The sequence below is a fragment of the Schistocerca nitens genome, chromosome 5 (genome assembly GCF_023898315.1).
Source record: "Schistocerca nitens isolate TAMUIC-IGC-003100 chromosome 5, iqSchNite1.1, whole genome shotgun sequence".
Lineage (NCBI taxonomy): Eukaryota > Metazoa > Arthropoda > Insecta > Orthoptera > Acrididae > Schistocerca > Schistocerca nitens.
Genome location: NC_064618.1, coordinates 782,045,830 through 782,067,989, shown reverse-complemented (window position 1 = coordinate 782,067,989; position 22,160 = coordinate 782,045,830). Strand labels below are relative to the sequence as shown.

General features: G+C 38.4%; 1 protein-coding gene across 1 annotated transcript in view; it reads left to right on the top strand.

Annotated features, from left to right (window-relative positions):
• Positions 1–12,395, top strand: part of LOC126260815 (uncharacterized) — a 172,594-nt gene extending 160,199 nt beyond the window's left edge. The window contains exon 7 of the mRNA XM_049958188.1: positions 11,814–12,395. Within this exon, the coding sequence (XP_049814145.1) occupies positions 11,814–12,213 (400 nt within the window). The 3' untranslated portion in view covers positions 12,214–12,395. The remainder of the gene's footprint in view (positions 1–11,813) is intronic.
• Positions 12,396–22,160: the final 9,765 nt, after the last annotated feature.

Genomic DNA, 22,160 nt, shown 5'->3' with positions numbered 1-22,160 from the left:
GACTTAACATGTATGGTCATCAGCCCCCTAGAACTTAGAACTACGTAAACCTAACTAACCTAAGGACATCACACAACACCCAGTCATCACGAGGCAGAGAAAATCCCTGACCCCGCCAGGAATCGAACCCGGGCGCGGGAGATTTACTTCAGTTTCATTGAAAATAAAACTAAATAATTCTCGATGTGTTAATTAATATTTTCATAAAAGGAAAGGAAAAGGAAAATTTTAGATTGAAAATAAACTTCCAGAAATTCAATGTAACGCTTAAACGAGAACTTCGTGTGTAAAATCACACATTTTTATTATTTTACAGTTCATTATTCACAAAGACTGGATTAATATATTCATCGTAAAAATAGGAAAAGCGGTAGTCCCATTTTTAGAATCACATGATGGTTTTCAAGTTTCTACAGAAGAAAATACAGGTTTACATTCACAAAAGGCCTCTTCATCACACAGTTTGACAGTAAACCAAAAGTAACCCATCATTTCGTCATATATTGCCGAGGATATCTGCTGTTGCACAATGCAACGTATTTTGATGCAGTATTTTCGAGATATGATTTTCTTTTTCTCTCTCGACGAGTTTTGAGGCTTTTATAACAAATTCTTTAGCAGACGATAAAATTGGACATCGCAGGGTTGCTCCAGCGGAGTACATTCGGAGTGGGAATCACTGCACGATAGCAGTCCTTCTTTACCTTGAAAAATCTCATCGTATAATTGTGAGTTTGTTTGTCCTCTCCAGGGGTCAAATAACAGAAGACGTTATTCTCTTGCACATCACGTCACATCAAAATACAATACATTGATCGTTATCTCGGTTTGTTTGCAGTGTAAGTAACGCAAAAACTGAAAGAAAAGCTTCCCGAATAGGCACTAAATTTCACGACCCTTAAGATTATCGTTGTGTACTCTTTTTTCCGCTGAGCCGACTGCTGCCTGGAAACAATGTTAACATAAATGGCTCGTGTTTCACTGGATCTGCCCCAAAAAGGATATTTTTTCTAACGCTTAGCCATCTGTAGCTTCCACTTCTGTCTGTATCATTTCCAGCCAAGCCCTGAGTATATCACAAATCTGGACGAAACCGATGATGACGACTCGGCAACCCCCTTGTAAGGTACAAAACTTGCGGCGAATTTTCTGTTGAGCGCAAATATTTCACGTTTATAGTTGCCGAAATATGATGCCGACCTTGTTTTTATTTGGAATGAAATACTGTGGGGTAGGACACGTCTAGCGCTCGTAAGGATAGAACTGGCGGTAGTGGAGGGAATGAAATGACATGTTAGCATAAACTGACCAGCCAGAAGATAGGACCACCTACGTAATAGCCGGTATGTCCACCTTTGGCACGGATAACAGCGACGACGCGTAGTGGCATGGAAGCAATGAGGCCTTAGCAGATCGCTGGAGGGAGTTGGCACTACATCTGCACACACGTCACCCAATTGCCGCAAATTCCGGGGAGGGGGACGATGTCCTCTGACGCTACGTTTAATCACATGCCAGATACTTCTGGCCTTTTTACATGGCGCATAACTTGCTGAAAAATGCCCATGTGAGTTCCCAGAGCATGATGGAGCCGCTGCCAGCTTGTTTCCGTCCTGCAGTACAGGTGTCAAGGAGCTGTTCCCCTGGAAGGCGACGGATTCACGCACCCCCATCGGCCTGATGAAGAAGTTATCGGGATTCATCAGATCATGCGACGCTCTGCCACTGCGCCAACGTCCAGCGCCGACGGTCGGGTGCCCATTTCAGTCGTAGTTGCTGATGTCGTGGTGTTAACATTGGCACATGCTTGGGTCGCCGGCTGCGGAGGCCCAACGATAGGAGTGTTCGGTGAACTGTGTCTTCAGACACACTTGTACTCTGCCCGGCATTAAAGTCTGATGTTGGTTTCTCCACAGTTCGCCGCCTGTCCTATTTTGTCAGTCTTCCCAGCCTACGACGTCTGACATACGTAATGAGGGGTTGTGTCTGGAGGTGGGGTTGGACGGTCACCCCTCATTATAGATGTCGGACGTTGTAAGCTGGGAAGACGTGGTTACACCCTGGTTTCGCCACTTGTTGAATACACTCAGCACAGCACTCCTTGAACACCCGACAAGTTGTGCAATTTCCGAAATGATCGTGACGAGCCTCCGGACCACCAAAATCCGCCCTGGGTCAAACTCGGATACATCGCGTGCCTTCCCCATTCTACACACGGTCAGCACGCTCACTGATACTACAGGCACCGTGCGTGTGTCTGACTAGCAGTTATTCCTCGCCAGGTGACGCTGCTACCGCATGGAAGGATCTGTATCGATAATAGGTCGGTGGTCATAATGTTATGGCTGATCGGTGTAACTCTGGAACGCATGGTGAAACTTCAACATATCTCGGCACACATATGGATTGCTATTTACGAAAAAGTAAGATAAGGGTAAGGCACTCTTAGAGACCTTACTTGTTGGAGATGAGGGTCGACAAATAAGCACTGGCGCAATGTCAAACGAACTTGGCACGTATATGACTTAGTGTTGGCTAAGAGACTTTTAGCATCTTTAGGGACAGGCTAGGCAGTGAAGGGGTGACATAAAAACAACTTGAACCTTAGGTCGATTTTATTCCTCATCTCACCTAATATATGGGACAGATTATTAACCAATGACGCGTAATAAGTAGTAATCAATAAAAATAATCCGTACATCATATCATCAACGGATCAAAGATCTTTGTATATATTTCTAAAGAAATGATAGGGCATATTCATATTGTTACATGTTGATAAGCACAAAAGACACAGAATTAGTCACCTTCCTGGAGTAGACAAAACGCTGATAACGTTTAACAACGCCTGTAGCGTTAATAACGGCCTCAATTCGACGAGGGAGAGAGTTCACAACTTTCTTAAAAAAAAAAAAAGTGTGTGTGAAATCTTATGGGACGTAACTGCTAAGGTCATCAGTCCCTAAGCTTACACACTACTTAACCTAAATTATCCTAAGGACAAACACACACACCCATGCCCGAGGAAGGACTCGAGGACCAGCCGCACATTCCATGACTGCAGCGCCTGAGACCGCTCGGCTAAACCCGCGCGGCACAACTTTCTTCACGTATGCCATAACCAGCTGAAGACACTCATTGATGACTGCATAGCGTAGATCTACCAAATTGCGGGGTATTGGTTGGAACATATAGCTCACTGTTCCCGGTAGTTCCAGACGTTTTCTATGGGATTAAGATCAGGTGATTTAGCGGGACAGTGAAGGTGCGATAGGGTGCCTAAGTGTTCGTCTGAACAGTAACGCACAGAGATGGGCAAAAACATCTAAACACCGGGAGAAGCCGGCCGGTGTGGCCGAGCGGTTCTAGGCGCTTCAGTTTGGAACCGCGCGACCGCTGCGGTCGCAGGTTCGAATCCTGCCTCGGGCATGGATGTGTGTGATGTCCTTAGGTTATTTATGTTTAAGTAGTTCTAAGTTCTAGGGGACTGATGGCCTAAGATGTTAAGTCCCATAGCGCTCAGAGCCGTTTGAACACCGGGAGAAAGGCATGGCTGAAATATAGACGCTAGACAAGCCTGCACGTTGCGATGATGTATCTGACCACGAACTGAACTTATGTAATGCCCTCAATACGTTGTAAGTATCAGTCATGGTCAGACCAGTGTTATGTATAGTTGTGAAAACATTATGTCGGAGATGAGTCAATTCGAACGTGGACGAATCACTGTTGCTCGTATGTTGGGTGCTTCCGTAACCAAGGTAGGCGAATTTTTGGTGTTACAAGAGGCACTGTGTCGAAAATTTTACGGCATACAGGGAAAACGGGAAAAGATTATCCGTTAAGTCTAAACGCTGACGGAAGTGTGCGTTGAGTAATCGTGACAGGCAGTCACTGAAGAGATGACGAAAAATAAGAAGACTACGACTGCAAAAGTCATTTCATAACAGAACGTCGCAACGGCGCTTTCGACTTCATATGCAGTTTATATGACATACTATTTTAATTAACTGTATATTGCTTATTGTTGCGAGCACAAAAGATAAAATGCGACTCCCACGATTAGTTTCTGCAGTTGAAAATATTTTAACTTTGTGCACCTTGATCTATTACGTGGGGATACGCACAACACTAAAAGATTTCTTGCTGTGCACGTATGATCTTTAATTTGCAAACTATTTTTATATTACCCTGATCTGGCTTGTTAGAAATGAAACACGATATCAGTACTGTAACTAATTACGAAATCAAACGTGTCCTTCACTACTTTCATCTCTGAAATGCACTGAAAATTACTCTTATTACACGTACAGAAGTTACAGTAAGCTATGTTCGCTAAACGTAAAAGCTGCAGTGGATTTTTTAATATATGAAAACTATTGATTGCCACGACTAACACGAGAGCATGAAACTAAAAATGAAATTTAGTTTTTGTATTATTAGCCAGAACAGGTTTCATCACAGCAGACTTTGATATCAAACAAGTAAAATTTTATTGTTCTGATTTACTCAAATTATTTACGTCACTGATATTCTAATAGCAGTTGCCCATGTCCACCCGAAAATGACATAATAAAATCCACCATTCACCTCTCAGGTCTCTGGGAAGCTGAAAGAAATAATTTTAAAGTACCGTTACCTGCCCGCTTAATTGCGGGAAAACTGCTTTCATTCAATTTAATTTGAATTTGCCGTAGCAGTGGCTCCCGCGATCGCTGCACAGCTCTGCGTCATGAAAAAGTCTAAATATGCTGAAAACGGCTAAAAATGTGCAATGAAATACTGGGCAAGCTAGCAATAAATTATTACAAGTATTTTTAACAATTTCTGTATTCAAAAATCAACATAAATTTAAAGTACACACCTTTTTCGTTCATCAGCCTCCAATGGCGTCTTTCTCAAACAAGGAACAAAAGAAAGCTAACCAAGCACTCAATGGAGCGTTACAGGCTCTTACAACTTTAACGGCTGCAAGAAGACAAAGAGAGTAACGTTTTAACCTTCACTATTTATAGACAATTCAATATGCATCCTTGTTATCTTTTTTAATTATCATTGTCTGTTTCGACTTCTATACTCACCGACCACAGACGTTATTTGCAAAATATAGATACATAATTATTCCACAAACATAAAAATGAAAAAAGATTATTAATTTTTTTTACATAATCGACAATCGTTCATACAGAAATGAAATAATATAAATAATAATAATAATAATAATAAACCCCGTGGAGGCCTGGGAAAAGAATAGGCCTTCGGTATGTTCTGCCAGTCGTAAAAGGCGACAGAAAGAACAAACCACTAATAGGGCTAACCCCCCTTTTAGTGTGATTAGTTGGTTTAGGACAGAACTAATGAAGCCTCGGACAAGCGCTGTCATGGTGGGGGACGACGCTTGAGCCCTATGCCCGTCCACAATGATAACGACACTGCTAGCCACATGGAAAATGATTTAAATCCTAATAGAGCTGTTTTGCAGGATATGCTTCCTGCAAACACTCTAGAAGGAAAACAAAGACAGAGGATGAGATAGTCAGATGAAGTTAACCGACACCTCATGTTCTGTTATTACCAAGCAACAAACTTAGGAAAAAACACAACTGGATACAGATCACCAGTATACACAACATTTATTACCAGATACCCAGAATTAAAATTTTTAACAGAACAACAACTAGTTGATCAGATCCGTGTACTAATAAAAAATAACAGGATATCCCAGTCAGAATTAGAAAACATCAAACAACAAGTATAACAAATACTAGAACAAAATAATGTGCAATCATAGGAAGAAGAAAATACAATAATGGACTCAAACATCTCAGAGCAAACAAACAAAGAACAACATGCATCAATTAAACAATCAGAGGAAAACAAAATCTTAAGACAGCACAAATAGAACATGAAGTGACACACATGTTAGATATAGAAGAAAAATTTCAGCTGACATATATAGAATACAAAGACACAAATACAGACATTAGATCATTCTTGCATAGACCACCAAATAACCCACAAGTCAAAACAACAATAACAACTATCAACACGTCATACACAACAAAATAAATGAAAATACAATTATCGAAGAGCTACAACTACTGATTTATGTAGGAGCACTCACTACACTAAATATACACACTAGGCAAAGATCAGAACTAACCAAGACACAAAAGAAAGCCACAAAACCAGCATGGCAACACAGGCTATAGATCAGAATAGAAAAACTGAGAAGAGACATCAGACAGCTAACACAATTTATAAGAAATGAAATATCAGACAAAAAACGAAAAAGGTTAGGTAAAATCTCACAACAAGAAGCGATAGAGCAGTTAGATGAAAAGAAGCCGAAATTACAAGCATTGGCCAAACGACTTAGAAGATAAAAAAAAGTGAAAATAGAAGGAAACAAAACCAAACATTCAACACAAACCAAAAGAAATTTTACCAGACAATAGATAACACACACATTAAAATAGACAATCCACCAAACATAACAGACATGGAACACTTCTGGAGCAACATATGGTCAAACCTGGTACAGCATAACAGGCATGCACGGTGGATACAAGCAGAAACAGACACATACAAGATGATACTACAAATGCCTGAAGTGATAATTTTGCAACATGAAGTCACCCAAGCAATTAATTCTACTCACAATTGGAAAGCCCCTGGACAAGATAAAAAAGCAAATTTCTGGCTAAAGAAGTTCACCTCAACACATTCACATCTAACTAAATTATCCCTGATACACTTACACATGGAATAACTTATCTGAAACCTAAAGATCAAGCAGACACAGCAAACCCAGCAAAATATCGCCCCATAACATGCCTACCAACAATATACAAAACATTAACTTCAGTCATTACACATAAGTTAATGACACATACAACACAGAACAAAATTATAAATGAAGAACAAAAAGCCTGTTGCAAAGGAGCACGAGCATGTAAAGAGCAACTGCTAATAGATGCAGAGGAGACATATCAAGCTAAAACTAAACAAAGGTCGCTACACTACGCATACATTGATTTCCAAAAAGCTTTTGATAGTGTACCCCACTCATGGTTACTACAAATATTGGAAATATACAAAGTAGATCCTAAATTGATACAGTTCCTAAACATAGTAATGAAAAATTGGAAAACCACACTTAATATCCAAACAAATTCAAATAATATCACATCACAGCCAATACAGATTAAGTGTGGAATATACCAAGGAGACTCATTAAGCCCTTTCTGGTTCTGCCTTGCTCTGAACCAACCATCCAACATGCTAAATAATACAAATTATGGATATAATATTACTGGAACATACCAACACAAAATCACACATTTGCTATACATGGATTATCTAAAACTACTGTTAGCAACAAATCAACAACTCAACCAATTACTAAAGATAACAGAAGTATTCAGCAATGATATAAATATGGCTTTTGGAAGAGACAAATGTATGAAAAATAGCATAGTCAGGGGAAAACACACTAAACAAGAAGATTACATATTGAATAACCACAGCGACTGCATAGAAGCGATGGAAAAACAGATGCCTATAAATATTTAGGATACAGACAAAAAATAGGAATAGATAATACAAATATTAAAGAAGAACTAAAAGAAAAATATAGACAAAGATTAACAAAAATTATGAAAACAGAATTAACAGCAAGAAACAAGACAAAAGCTATAAATACTTATGCTATACCAATATTGACCTACTCATTTGGAGTAGTGAAATGGAGTAACACAGACCTAGAAGCACTCAATACACTTACACGATCACAATGCCACAAATACAGAATACATCACATACATTCAGCAACAGAAAGATTCACATTAAGCAGAAAGGAAGGAGGAAGGGGATTTATCGAAATAAAAAACCTACATTATGGACAGGTACACAATTTAAGAATATTCTTTATAGAAAGAGCAGAAACTAGCAAAATACACAAAGCAATCACTCATATAAATACATCGGCTACACCATTGCAATTTCATAACCACTTCTACAACCCTTTAGATCACATAACATCAACAGATACGAAGAAAGTAAATTGGAAAAAGAAAACACTACATGGCAAGCACCCATATCATCTAACACAGCCACACATACATCAAGACACATCCAACACATGGCTAAGAAAAGGCAATATATACAGTGAGACAGAAGGATTCATGATTGCAATGCAGGATCAAACAATAAACACCAGATATTACAGCAAGCGTATTATTAAAGATCCCAATACCACAACAGGTAAATGCAGACTTTGCAAACAACAAATAGAAACAGTAGATCACATCACAAGCGGATGTACAATACTAGCAAATACAGAATACCCCCGAAGACATGACAATGTAGCAAAAATAATACATCAACAACTTGCCATACAACATAAACTAATAAAACAACACATTCCCACATACAAGTATGCACCACAAAATGTACTGGAGAATGATGAATACAAATTATACTGCAACAGAACCATTATAACAGATAAAACAGCACCACACAACAAACCTGACATCATACTTACCAATAAAAACAAGAAATTAACACAACTAATTGAAATATCCATACCCAATACAACAAATATACAGAAGAAAACAGGAGAAAAAATTGAAAAATACATCCAACTGGCTGAGGAAGTCAAGGACATGTGGCATCAGGATAAAGTTGACATTATACTGACCATACTATCAACTACAGGAGTCATACCACACAATATCCACCAGTACATCAACGCAATACAGCTACATCCAAACGTATATATACAACTACAGAAATCTGTAATTATTGATACTTGTTCAATTACCCGAAAGTTCCTAAATGCAATGTAACATGTACCATACAGTTAAAAGGAAGTCACACTTGGTCAAGGTCCGCGTCACTTTCCATTTTTAACCAGACATAACGTCTGAGAAATAATAATAATAATAATAATTTAATAATACAGATAAATGTTTCTTTTTTTCACATGTATTACAACGATTTTGTGAATGTCTTGCCAGGAGACGTCACATCTGTCAGCACCAAAACAACACGAAGGTCGTTCCATAATTGCAGGGTGAGCTGGAAATCCAAGACCACTCATCAGTGATGCAAATGCCCGTAAAAGATCAAAAGGGGGTGCGAAACCAAAAAATCTGAACTCTGGAGCAATGGAAAAAAGTGAATTGGCCTGATGAGTCTTGTTTCACCCTGTTTATGACTTCTTATCGAGTTTACATCACAAAAGAGAAACATAGCGGGGTTTTGGTGATAATTTAGGCAGCAATATCGTGGTATTCCATTACAGCCAAAGATTGTGTGACTATTTTGGCTGGTCATGTCCGTTCCACAGTGCAATGCTTTTTTTTTTCCAATGCTGATGCCGTGTTCGAAGGCGACAGGACCCCTGTTCACGCACCTCACATCGTCCAGGACTGGTTTAGTGAGCACGAGGATGAATTTTGGCATCTCCCTTGGTCACCTCAATCACCAGATCTCAATATTACTCAGCATTTGTGGTCTAGTTTGAAAAGAAGGGAACGTGATCACTATTGACATTCTTCATCGTTACCTGAACTTGCCGATATTTTACAGGAACAAGATTTACTTGAAAACGATACAGGACCTGTGTTTAGCCATTCCGAGAGAACTGGAAGCCGTTTCCTTCACCGTATTAGGCATGGTACTGTATCGAGTTTTTTTATGTTTTCGTATACTTGTTCACCCTCTGTATGTGTGCTGTGCTGTGCATGCGAGAAAGACATGATCTCTTTATGCACTGTAGCCTTTGGCGCACTGATCGCCTTGCATCATTTGAAGAGAGGCAAAGTCAAAACTCGTCGGACAACGTTACACACTTCCAATCAGATATTGTGCAGTTTTTGTGTTGGGGTCCATGAAGACCTGCAGCCCTGAGTGTTGCTGTGAGCAATGGCTTTTGGCGGTGTACTTCACTTGGTTCATCTTCTAACGTTCTTTTCAGAATGTTCGCTTGGCAGAAGGATAAGATTGACCTGTAATCTCTGACAACAACAATTCTTCTAGGTTTTGAAAGCAATTGTTATTGACAAGGTGTGACGCTTATCTCCGGGCACTGTCGATTAAGACTTTTTGTATGACCACCATTCGTTCATGTCATGTGTTACATGGCAGCAGGTGGCTCATCATTCCTTGGAGACACTTTGGTCAGCCCGCATCAACAATTCAATAAGTCGGGGAACTTTATTCACAGTGTGGTGATGGGCACGTCGAAATGCGATATCTCGTTTCTACCATTGTGTCACGTCTCTAAATAGACTTATAGTACAGAACAGATTACAGGCTGGTGGCTGGCGCATAAAAACCACTTGAAGACCTTGTTGTACGACAGCGATGGGAACAGAAACACCCGGTACAAGTCCTAGGAGACCAGTGTGCACTTTCGAGGTGTGACTAATACAAGGCCTGACAAAAAAAAAAAAAAGCGAAGCGCCCCGTAGAGGAGGTGGAAACGAAATGAAACATCATTTGTTCAAAGGATATGTGAAGTTATTGCAGTGATTATAAAAACGAGTCAAATATAGAAAAAACTTGGCAGCCCATTTATCAGTGTCATGTTGCAGCCTTTTTGGTGAGGAACCGTGCACCGACTGGGTTGGTATCATGAAGCTGTTTTATCCCCTCCTGAAGCGATCTGGACCACAAACATTGTAACTGCTCCTTGATAACCTGGACACTGGGACTGGAACGGAGTTTACATCTGGACTGGTCCCACATACATTCTGCTGGGAACATATCTAGGATTTTGAGCATCATATGTACACTGCATAGACAGATGTCTGAAGCATGGATGAACGTTATCCTGTTGAAAAATGGCACCATGATACTGTTGCATGAGAGGTGCATATGAGGATGCAGGATATCCATGACATACCGTTGTGCCATCAAAGTTTTCCCAATCATTACCAGTTGCAACCTGAAAACGTACCTCATAGCTCCCTACACCATCACATCATGAGTAACAGCAATATGCCTCGCCAAAACATTGGAAGAATTTAATCTCTTCGCAGGTCTCCACCATACTCGACGATGACAGTCATTGCTGAGCACAGTGTGATGCCATTCACCATGCTTCCTGGTCATGACACCATTCCAGATGCAGTTGTCAGTGTTATGGTATTAACTACAGTCTGGCTGTTGCTAGCCTTCAACCAATGGTGCAGTACAACATGGAATACTGCAGGGAGCCATTACTTATTATCTAATGGCAGGCACAAATGTGAAGGGGTTATGAATGTACTTGGCACACAATACAACGATCTTCTTTTTGGGGAGCTCAGATATTGTCAACCAGACGAGTCTCATGTTCACTTGCAGTCCCACATCAGGCCACTTTCACATTCAAATGCCTTACAAATCTGGATATTGCACGAATCTATGACTCAGTCATATGGAGACACACAATGAGGCCGATTTCAGACTGTGGAAATGTTTCTCACAAGAGTACATGGCATCTTCGCGTCTTTCACAGTGATCTCTCAACATCTGATGCTGTTTGTGTGTCTTCTATACCTTACCAGGCCTGGTAACAACACTAAACATGAACAACTCTAATACTCTCTGATGGCCATTCTACCTGTGCTACAGCTCTAATCATTTATTTACCTACAGATGGTGTGTATGTGCACAAAGCTACACTTCACATTCTGCCATGTCTTCTGCGTGCTTCACTTGTTTTTTTAGAGGCAGTGTATTTTGTGAGCTTATATAGCGGCCACTAACAAGCAAACATGTCGTCATTTATCAGCTGCTCAGGTTGTGTGCTCTGCCCGCAGGGTGTCGTCGCCGTGGGCCGTGCAGTCGCCGGTGGTGGGCACAGTGCCGCGGCCACTGCCCTGGTCGTCCTTTGGCTCTGCGCCAGCAGTGGAGATCCCACGGCCCTTCCGCCTGGGCCCACCACCACCTGGGCGCCCACGCACTAATGCCATACCGGAGCCCGACTACGACAATGAGTCACTGTCGCGAGAACCCCCACAGCTGTCACGGGAACCCCCACAGCTTTTCCGGGAACCCTCGCGTCTGGCACGGGAACCCCCATACCTGGGGCGCTCGCCGCCGCACGCCAAGGACGCACTGCGCCGCGAACCGCCACCACTAGACGAGATGCCTCGCCGCTCTGCCCTCAAGAAGGCCGCCTCCACGGAGTCCCGATTCGCTGGCAAGACAGTTTTCTGAGTACACACAGAAGCTACTGACTTTCAGAGTTAACGGCAATCACCTTACTATCGACACACGTTCTATTGCCGCATCTGGATCCTATTAGTTCAGTACATTAGTTTTAGAGCTCTTCATTTCTCTGCAGCTAATGTTCTTGTGTGTCTGTTGTCGAATCAATAAACATCTTTACAACTCTCTAAACCTAATGTACAACATTATTTATTTGTGAAGAGACATGCCACTGAGAAAAAGGAAAATAATGGTGGTTATGCCAGCCATATGGAGTCTCCAAATAATTGAGGCCATATGAATTAGCTATTTAGCCTTACTTACAACTACACTTATAAAGTTTATTCCATTAAAATTAAAAGCACACATTGAAAAATGTTTAAACTAGAGGACTTATATTACATTTATTTATTTATTTTGATTATTTTTTCCTTCTTTTATGGCCAACTAAGGACCACATGATAATTTCAGTTCCTTCTTCCTCTTCTTCTTCTGCTGACTAGGACTGCCCCCCCCCCCCCCCCGTTTGCCTTCCTCATTATGTTGATGTAGTGTGGATTTACTGGGACAACTGCTGTTCCATCTCTTGGGTGATCGTCCATGCATGTGTTTCCCTTGCAGTCATCTGTAGTTACAAATTTTAACTAGTCCTGTCAGTCCATCCTTTCTAGATGGTCCTTCCAGTTACTTTTCCTTGCCTTTATCCATTTATTTATATTTGTATTCCAAAATCTCTCTTAGCAACTTCATATCCACCACTATAATGTTTGTTTAATATTTTCCATTTTCATTTCTGCAGCATATGTCATAACAGGATGCACGATTGATTTACATATTTTACTTTCCCCTCAGTATTCATAAATTTGTTGCTCCATACAGTATTTTGCTGGTATCCAGTTACCCTTTGTTGCTTAGCTTTTTTTATATTACTATATCCTTTGTTTTTAGATGAGATTTCCATGTTATATTATGTAGTTCTTTTATTAAATTGGTGAAGTAACATTTGTAAATTATTCTCATTATTCGCTGTCATCATAGTATTATCAGCAACACATGTAATTTTAGACTTTTATTTCCCATTTCATATCTTGGTTTTCTTCTTATGGCATCAATAATGCGGTTCATTATTAAGCTGACCAGGAGTGGGCTTTATGAGCCTCTTTGTTTAATTCTTATGTCTGTTATAATTTCATCTGCTAATCTTTCGTGTTTTTTAATTCCCATTTTATTACCTACATAACAATAAGCCTTCTTTCCTCTATTCCTTTCTTCCAATACTATTTCATCTTTGCACCATGTCTTTGTCTTCACAGCATTTTAGATTTCTCTCTTGGAATTCCAAATTTAACTCTTTTGACAATATGTCTTTCTGCTGCTTCTTCTGATTTTATGTAGTGTACATCCAATTATTTTTCAACTTCTTGGATCCACCTTGTTGTTAATATCTATTTCCAGAGTTATTTGGATATCTGTTTTGTCAGCCTATTGTCATCCAACCTGGTCAATTTCCAGGATATTTCAGTCTTCTTTTCTTTAATATTTCTGTCATATTTTCTATATTTTGATATACTTCATCATCAGTTCTTAAATTTCAAGCTTCTTTGCTTTTTAATGGAAGTGGAATTTACCTCAAGATTACCCTCTCTACTACTTCTAGTTGTTCTTTTTTTATGTTGGTAATAGGCATTCACTTCCATATAGGTGTTTTGGTTTAACTAGCATGTAATCCTTTTTTTGCATTTACTGACATGAATTTTATAGAAAAATATTTTTTGTTGTTTCATATTTTCTTTCCATTTTGTCTATAATTATTTTTATTTTATTCTAAGCTTTTATTATTATCAGAAATACCTGGCCCTCTGTAACTGCCTTTACTTTAGTTCATACCAGAAATTACCTCACTTAGTGAACTAAAATATTTCACTTATTAACAAACAATTTACTTCAGGATCTTGTGTATGTTTCTGACATCATGCACCATTATGTGCTTAAAGATGTGATGCATTAGAGCACCAATTTATTTAGAAACAATGCCTCAGCTAAAGATTTCAGAACGCAAAACAGATGTTTTAATCAAACTTAATGAAACTCTCATCTATGGCCTTCTTAGTTTACTATGAAAGATGCACACCAACCTATCCCTCTGGACAATGACAAAATGCAGGTGTATAATGTGTCTGAACTTGCTTAGTGCATGATAGAATATTAATGCAAGATCATCAACACTGTTACCAATTTTCAAAACGATAATGTCAACTTCATTACAGTGCTCTATGTTCCTATGTATGTTACAATCACTCTATTGGTAAAGAATCTTTATAAATGTTTGTATTTAGTTACAAAGTTGTTGCTATACAAATATTTCTACAACTAGACATATTCGCTTAAATCATCATGAAGGCAAGGAAAATCCACTGCTGCAAATAGCTGTTACCATTATATAAAAACATATTTGTATCCACTGATCAACACTTGCAAATCTAGAAAAAAACATTGAATTATTAACTACATAACATTTCATTTTTATCACAGTGTGAATTATATGCTTTAAGAAGTATTTCATGAACTATATGAAAAATAGTTGGCCAATAAATTTCACTCATCATCTTTTCAGTCTCTTTATGTTTTGTTACAAAAACATATTTAGAAACCTACCTCCCATTACATTAAGTTTAACATCTAAGATTTTTACAGGCACAATGTTTACAAAATCAAATACATGAATCATGTAGCACATTGTACAAGAGATTCATGTTAATCTTTACCGTTAAATAAAATATATCCAAAACCACAGAAGATACCATCATCTTACACTATTGTTTACTCATGCTACATTAATATGTAATGGAGAGTAGTGACAGCAGTAGTGACAGCATGAAGTGAAAAATTAATGTGATAGCTTATAGGCATTGCTCTTAAATGAAACAAACTGTAGCTGTAAAGCAGTCAGAAGAAAGCAATAGTATATCATATGACACACAAAAATATATGTTTTACGCACTGCTTGATAAAACACCAAGAGCAATGGTTTGCAATAGTCGTGAATCAGAAGACTGATTAATTCTTTCATCTCAGAAGAAAGCTGGTGACACTACAAGATTACACTTTAAATAAAAGAATTTGTCGCTGTAAAGGAACGATAAAAACCCATGCTCTATATCATAGTGTAGGCACCCAGATGTAAGGGGTGTGTGTGTGTGTGTGTGTGTGTGTGTGTGTGTGTGTGTGTGTGTTAAAAACCAGCTACTACCTTGAGTAGTTAAGAATAGTCCTAATCTACTAAGCTAGGCAATAACATATGAACTTTTACACCCCAGAAAAGAAACTGAAAATGCTATCTGACTGCAAATATTTAAAAGAGACCAACTGTTGCAAAAAAGTAGAAAGTAGGAGGAAAGTTCTGTTGTTAGATAGAATCCATGGAAGAGGTGTGGGCCAGATTTTGCAGGAAACATTAGGTGACAGGTACCAGGTCACAAGTATGTTCAAGCTCAGTGCATGTCTTAGCCAAGTGATAGAGGATGTATGATCTTTGTGCAATGGTTTTACAAAGCAGGTTCATGTTGTGGTAGTGGGTGGAGCGGGAAACAGTATTGAAAGGGATCAGGGCTACAATATTGAATGTGACCTGGTAAAAATAGCATCTGCAACAAACCATACAAATGTTGGCTTGGTTCCTGTTTTCATGCGGTATGACCAGCCCCAATTGAACAGCTCTATCAGGAGGATCAATATGGAGCTAGATCAGCTGCTTCAGGCAGCTTCTTTGTCAAGCTTAGGTTTGGTTCCTGTTGATGGTATTGGCAGGGGGGACTTCACAAGACATGGCCTGCATCTCAATAAGAAATGGAAGGTAAACTGGATGGGATGATAGCAAAATCTTTAGGGGGGGGGGGGGCACTGAAACTCATGGGAGTACTTTTTAGGCTAAGATCAGTATCCAGTCATCCTACATTGATTGAAACTAAGCTTAGTGAAAGGTTCAGACAGGCAGGTTCTAGTGATGTGGAAATATCACAAGATTCTCATAACAGTACAGTTAAAAATAATGTTAGAATGTCACAAGATTCACAAAAAAGCACAGTAAAAAATAAGGTTAATATATTGCATCAGACTATCAGGGGATTAAAAAACAAAGTAGATGAGCTTCTTGTTTGTATAGAAGATTTAGAAACTGAGGGTGAAATAGATGTACTATGCCTGTCTGAACATCATATAGTCACAGGTATGGAAATGGTAAATGTAGGTGGATATAAGCTTTCAGCAAATGTAAGTAGAGACACTATGGAGAGAGGAGGAGTTGCCATATATGTTAAAATCAGTCATAGTGTGAAAAATTTGGAAAAAATTTTGCATAGAGCAACACATAGAAGCATGTGCATGTGAGCTTAAATTAAATAAAGGCACTTTTATAATAGTAGCCATTTCTAGGTTCCCATTGGGAAACTTTCAACTATTTTTAAAAAACGTGGATTCTTTGTTGTGCTACCTGTCAGACAAATGAAAGCAAGTTATTGTTTGTGGGGATTTCAATGTAGATTTTCTGAAAGAGTCAGATAGAAAGCTTGACCTTGAAGTATTACTTTGTTGTTTCAATTTGATATCAGTTACTGATTTCCCTACTTGGGTGGTACAGGAAAGCAGCACACTGATAGATAACATTTCCATAGACCAAGATAAATTTAATCAAATAAAAACTTTTCCTGTTAAGAATGGTTTGTCTGATCATGATGCACAGCTAGTTACAGTATATGATATAGCTCCATACAGTAATGCAAAACAGTCCTCCAAAATAGTGCGTTCTATTAACGATTTAACTCTTCAAAATTTTAGGGAAAGCTTGCAACAATTAGACTGGGATGTGGTGTACAGGGAACATGATGCTAATTTAAAATTTAACCTATTTCATGATACCTTTGTGAGTATATTTGAAAACAGTTTCCCTAAGACAACATGAAATATAGCTGTAACAATCCATGTAAAAATCCATGCCTTACTAAAGGGATAAAAAATCTTGAAAATAGAAAAGGGAAATGTATCTTATAGCTAGGAGGAGTAATGATCCCAAAACAATGAAACATTATAAAAACTACTGCTCTGTATTAAGAAAAGTTATTAAAAAGTCCAGAAGTATGTGCATTATGTCTGAGATTAGCACATCTAATAATAAAATTAAAACAATTTGGAATATTTTGAAAAAAAAACGGGGCAACCAAGAGCATAGGAAGACTGTATTTCTAACAAATACAATGGAAAGTTTGTTACCAAGAAGTCAGAAGAAGAAACCTTTTTAATAATCATTTTTCAAGTCTTGTAGAGACAATAGGTCCAGCTATTCATTAGAAAATGCAAGGCGGTATGTGAAAGAGGTAGTACCCAATTCAAACCACCTTAGGAAAATAATAAATTCACTCAAAAGTAAAAGCTCACATGGCATTGATGGCATTTCCAACAGAGTACTAAAAGATTGTTCCCAACAAATAAGTAGTATTCTCAGCCACATATGTGGTAGCTCACTGAAACAGGGAATTTTTCCAGGTAGACTGAAATATGCTATTGTTAAACCGTTGCATAAAAAATGGGATAGATCTGACAACTACGGCCCAATCTCACTTCTGACAGGTTTATCCAAAATTCTTGAAAAAGTAATGTATTCAAGAGTAGCATCACATATTTGTAAAAATGAAGTACTAACAAAATGTCAGTTTGGTTTTCAGAAAAGCTTTTCAACAGAAAATGCTATATATGCTTTCACTGATCAAATATTAAATGCAATGACTAACCAAACATCACCCATTGGGATATTTTTTAATCTCTCAAAGGCTTTTGATTGTGTGAATCATGAAATTCTTCTATATAAGCTTAAGTATTGTGGTATGAGTGGGACAGTGCACAAATTGTTTACTTCATACTTAACTGGAAGAATGCAAAAAGCTGAAATTAATGGTACAGATAGTCTACAAAAACTAGCAGAGTCCACTAACTGGGGAGGTATTAAGAATGATGTCCCACAGGGTTCAGTCTTGGGTCCCTTATTGTTCTTAATATATATTAACGACTTGCCACTCTATATTCATGAAGATGCATAGTTTGTTCTTTTTGATGATGATACAAGTATAGTAATCACACCCAAGAAGCAAGAATCAGCTGAGGAAATTGCAAATGACGTCTTTCAGAAAATTATTAAGTGGTTCTCTGCAAATGACTCACCAAGTTTTGAGAAAACACAGTTTATACAATTCTGTACAGTAAATGGCATAATACCATTGATAAATATAGACTATGAACGGAAGTCTGTTGCTAAGGTAGAATACTCAGAATTTCTGGGTGTGTGCATTGATGAGAAATTGAATTGGAAGAAACACATCTATGATCTGCTGAAACCGTTAGGCTCAGCTACTTATGCTATTAGGATTTTTGCAAATTTTGGTGATCAACATATCAGTAAATTAGCGTACTATACCTATTTTCATTCACTGCTTTCATATGGCATCATATTTTGGGGCAATTCGTCATTAATAGAGAAAGTATTCATTGCACAAAAGTGTGTAATCAGAATAATAGCTGAAGCCCACCCAAGATTACCTTGGAGACATTTATTTAAGGAACTCTGGATATTCACAGTACCTTCACAATACATGTATTCACTTATGAAATTTGTCATTAATAACCCATCCCAATTCAAAAATAACAGCGAAGTGCATAGCTACAACACTAGAAGAAAGGATGATATTCATTATTCTGGATTAAGTCTCACTTTGGCACAGAAAGGGGTGAATTATGCTGCCACAAAAATCTTTCGTCATTTGCCAAATAGTGTTAAAAGTCTGACAGATAGCCAACCAACATTTAAAAGCAGATTAAAAGAATTTCTGAATGACAACTCCATCTACTCAATAGATGAATTCTTAGATATGAAGTAGTAACTGTAAAAATAACTAATTAATTATTTAATTTGTGTAAAGAAAACTTATGTTAAAGTGACACATTGCACATCATTACAAAATGTCGTATTAAGGTACACATGTAGAATAGTGACAGACAAACATGCTTACTTAATGTATGTACAAAAAAATGAAATTTGTGTGGCTAAATGTTCAAACATTAAACAACAAATAAGCTAGCCAAAATTTACAGTTTGTTTGCTTTCTGTTAAGGCCCCAAGTACTGCAAAGGAGAGCATTCCCTATTATTTGTACTCGTTGAATCTAGTATTGAGAGAAAACTGAAACCAATACTTGGAAATGGAAATTTGTGGTAAGTTCCTATGGACCAAACTGCTAAGGTCATCGCTCCCTAGGCTTACAATCTACTTACTCTAACTTTAACTTACGCTAAGGACAACAGTCACACACATCCATGCCCGAGGGAGGACTTGAGCCTCCAATGGTGGGAGAAGTGCGAACCATGGCAAGGCACCCTAGACTGTGTGGTTACCCCGTGAGGCAAACCAATACTTTCCTAGACCACTAACTCCAAATACAACTTAAAAAAACAGTCTTCTCCTGCTGCTTCATTTAATTCAAGTCAAATAACAGCGTTTTTACTGCTGATGGTTTGTGATTCTGTTTATGCCATATCTGACCATTTTCTGATGAAGGCACCTGCAGCAAGAATTCACAATATTATGGCATGGCAACTGTAGCTGCATTAAGAAAAGATAATAAATGAAGTGACTTACTTTGGACAAAATACTTCACAGAAAAATATTATAAATATGTATGTATATTGGTCTCAAAACAATGCAAGTGATTTACAAAGTCCTTGTGAGTCTTCAAAGTAGCAAACATAAATAAGTTCTCTCAAAGAGCAAAATACACTTAATACACAACTTATAACCAGCAATGACTCTTTTTAATGCTACAGAGGATGATAAGTTTGAATCAGCAGCATGATGGATTTAAAAGATAATATTTGCCTTTACAATCAGCTTCCATTTAACAAAAAGTGAGCATCATAAGAGTTTCCATTTCACCATGCAGGAGGATATCATTGCAAGTATAAATTCGAAGTAATTGCAAGTTTACTGTGCAGATATTTAGAACGCACTTCTCATATATGCTATATTTTTGCCTAATTGTCACCAAGGCAAGTAGCTGAAAAGATTTCAACCAATTTTCTCATGATTGCAGAAACTCTGAACCAACTTGCACCAACTCCAGATAAGGCCAGACCGCCTCCCAAATCAAACAGAAGAGAACCAGACGAAAATCAGCACCCGAATGGTGAATGTACACTCGATTACAGCACCACACGGTTCCAAAAACTGTGAACGATTCCCATTGCTTGGTGACCTAAATCGACCTCCAAAGATACGAAATGCATCAGTGGAGACAGAAAGTGACTGATGAAAGAATTTATTTCAGCTAATCGAAGTTGACTGCAGTAGAAACATACCAAATGTTGCAAAGACAAATCCTGATTGAAGAAAAGCAAAAATACTGAGCAAAACTTGAAATTGTAGGTGTAGAGGCAACTATCAGACTCTTCCAAATGTATGGAAGGATGATTATATTTATCTCTCCAGCGTCTAAACTGTCCCAGATCCTTTCGTAACAGCGTGAATGGGGCTACTGTATTCACTGTCTGAGCGTTCTATAATTGCAAACAGAACTGAATGAGATATTATTCTAAATGACTTGTAAAGTCTGATTTCAGTAGGCATATGCAACATTTCATTAATACTGGCTTCGTTATTCTTCCTTCAGGAGTTTTGTTAAACTATCAAGTTCCATCCAAATTTCAACAGAAACTTCAGTAGTATTGTCCCCTATTCCTAGGGTGTTGCTGTCTTCATTGAAATTCGGAGCCGCCGCTCCCATTTCTCCTTTTAAGCCACCATTACTCAAGTGGCGCTTTGGTCAAAATCGACTGCTCATTGTCGGTGTGCAATATGTGCTTGCATGTAAGTCAGCGTGCATGTAAATGAGCGATTAGGTCAATGACATCAATGACCAATTAACTGTGCCGAGTTTGGAGTTCTAATATCACGATTAAGTTGCAGAATGCGCACGTAGAGTAACAGGGGACCTTGACATCGTCCACTAACACTGGAAATTAACCTATTCTCATACAAGGGTAGGCCCTTTTCCAATTGCAGTAATGTATTTTGCGCTTTTGTTTCTTCTTAATATTTATTTTGTTGTTTGCTTTGTTTTCGTGACATACTGCAAATATTGCACCAGGGCCTGGTATTTTTCCCACATGAGAAACGAAATACGTTTCACAATTCCAGTATCTAGATGAACAAAACGAAAAAGCTGGAAATATTTAATGAAGAAAATCGTTTTCTATGTTATCGGCTTGTAGAAAGAAAATGAAATTGAAAAAATAAAGTGAAGAGAGGTGCAGTTAACTGCTTTATAAATGTTGTTTGAGTCTTTGTTAAGTGTATATTTTCTTGATCAGTTAAATTGTGACATGTCTTGCCTCAGAAGCCATGATATTCCATGCCAAGATTCGCTTCATAGTTTGGATGAGACTGCATTAACTGAGGAATGACACAAGAAATGGAGTGACAGGCAGACGACAAGTGGTACAGTGAGGACCATTTCCGTGAGAAATTGCGTTAGTTTCGTAGGATGATGGTCTGACTGGCGGTACCACAGGAGTCAGTGTGCCAAATTGCTAAAGTTCGCCGGCCGTAGTGGTCTAGCTGTTGTAGGCGCTTCAGTCTGGAACCGCGCGACTGCTACGGTCGCAGGTTCGAATCCTGCCTCGGGCATGGATGTGTGTAATGTCCTTAGGTTAGTTAGGTTTAAGTAGCAATTCGAACCATTTGCTAAAGTTCAGTTATTAATATTTTGTAATGTGTAGTTCAAATTTAATTATCAGTCATGCAAACTAACCTCTAAAGACTAAGCTACAACCCACTCCTTTCAGATCTCATTTTTACAGCAATTCTCATTAACATTAGAATAATGATATTCAAACAAAGCACTTTGTGTAGCTACAGC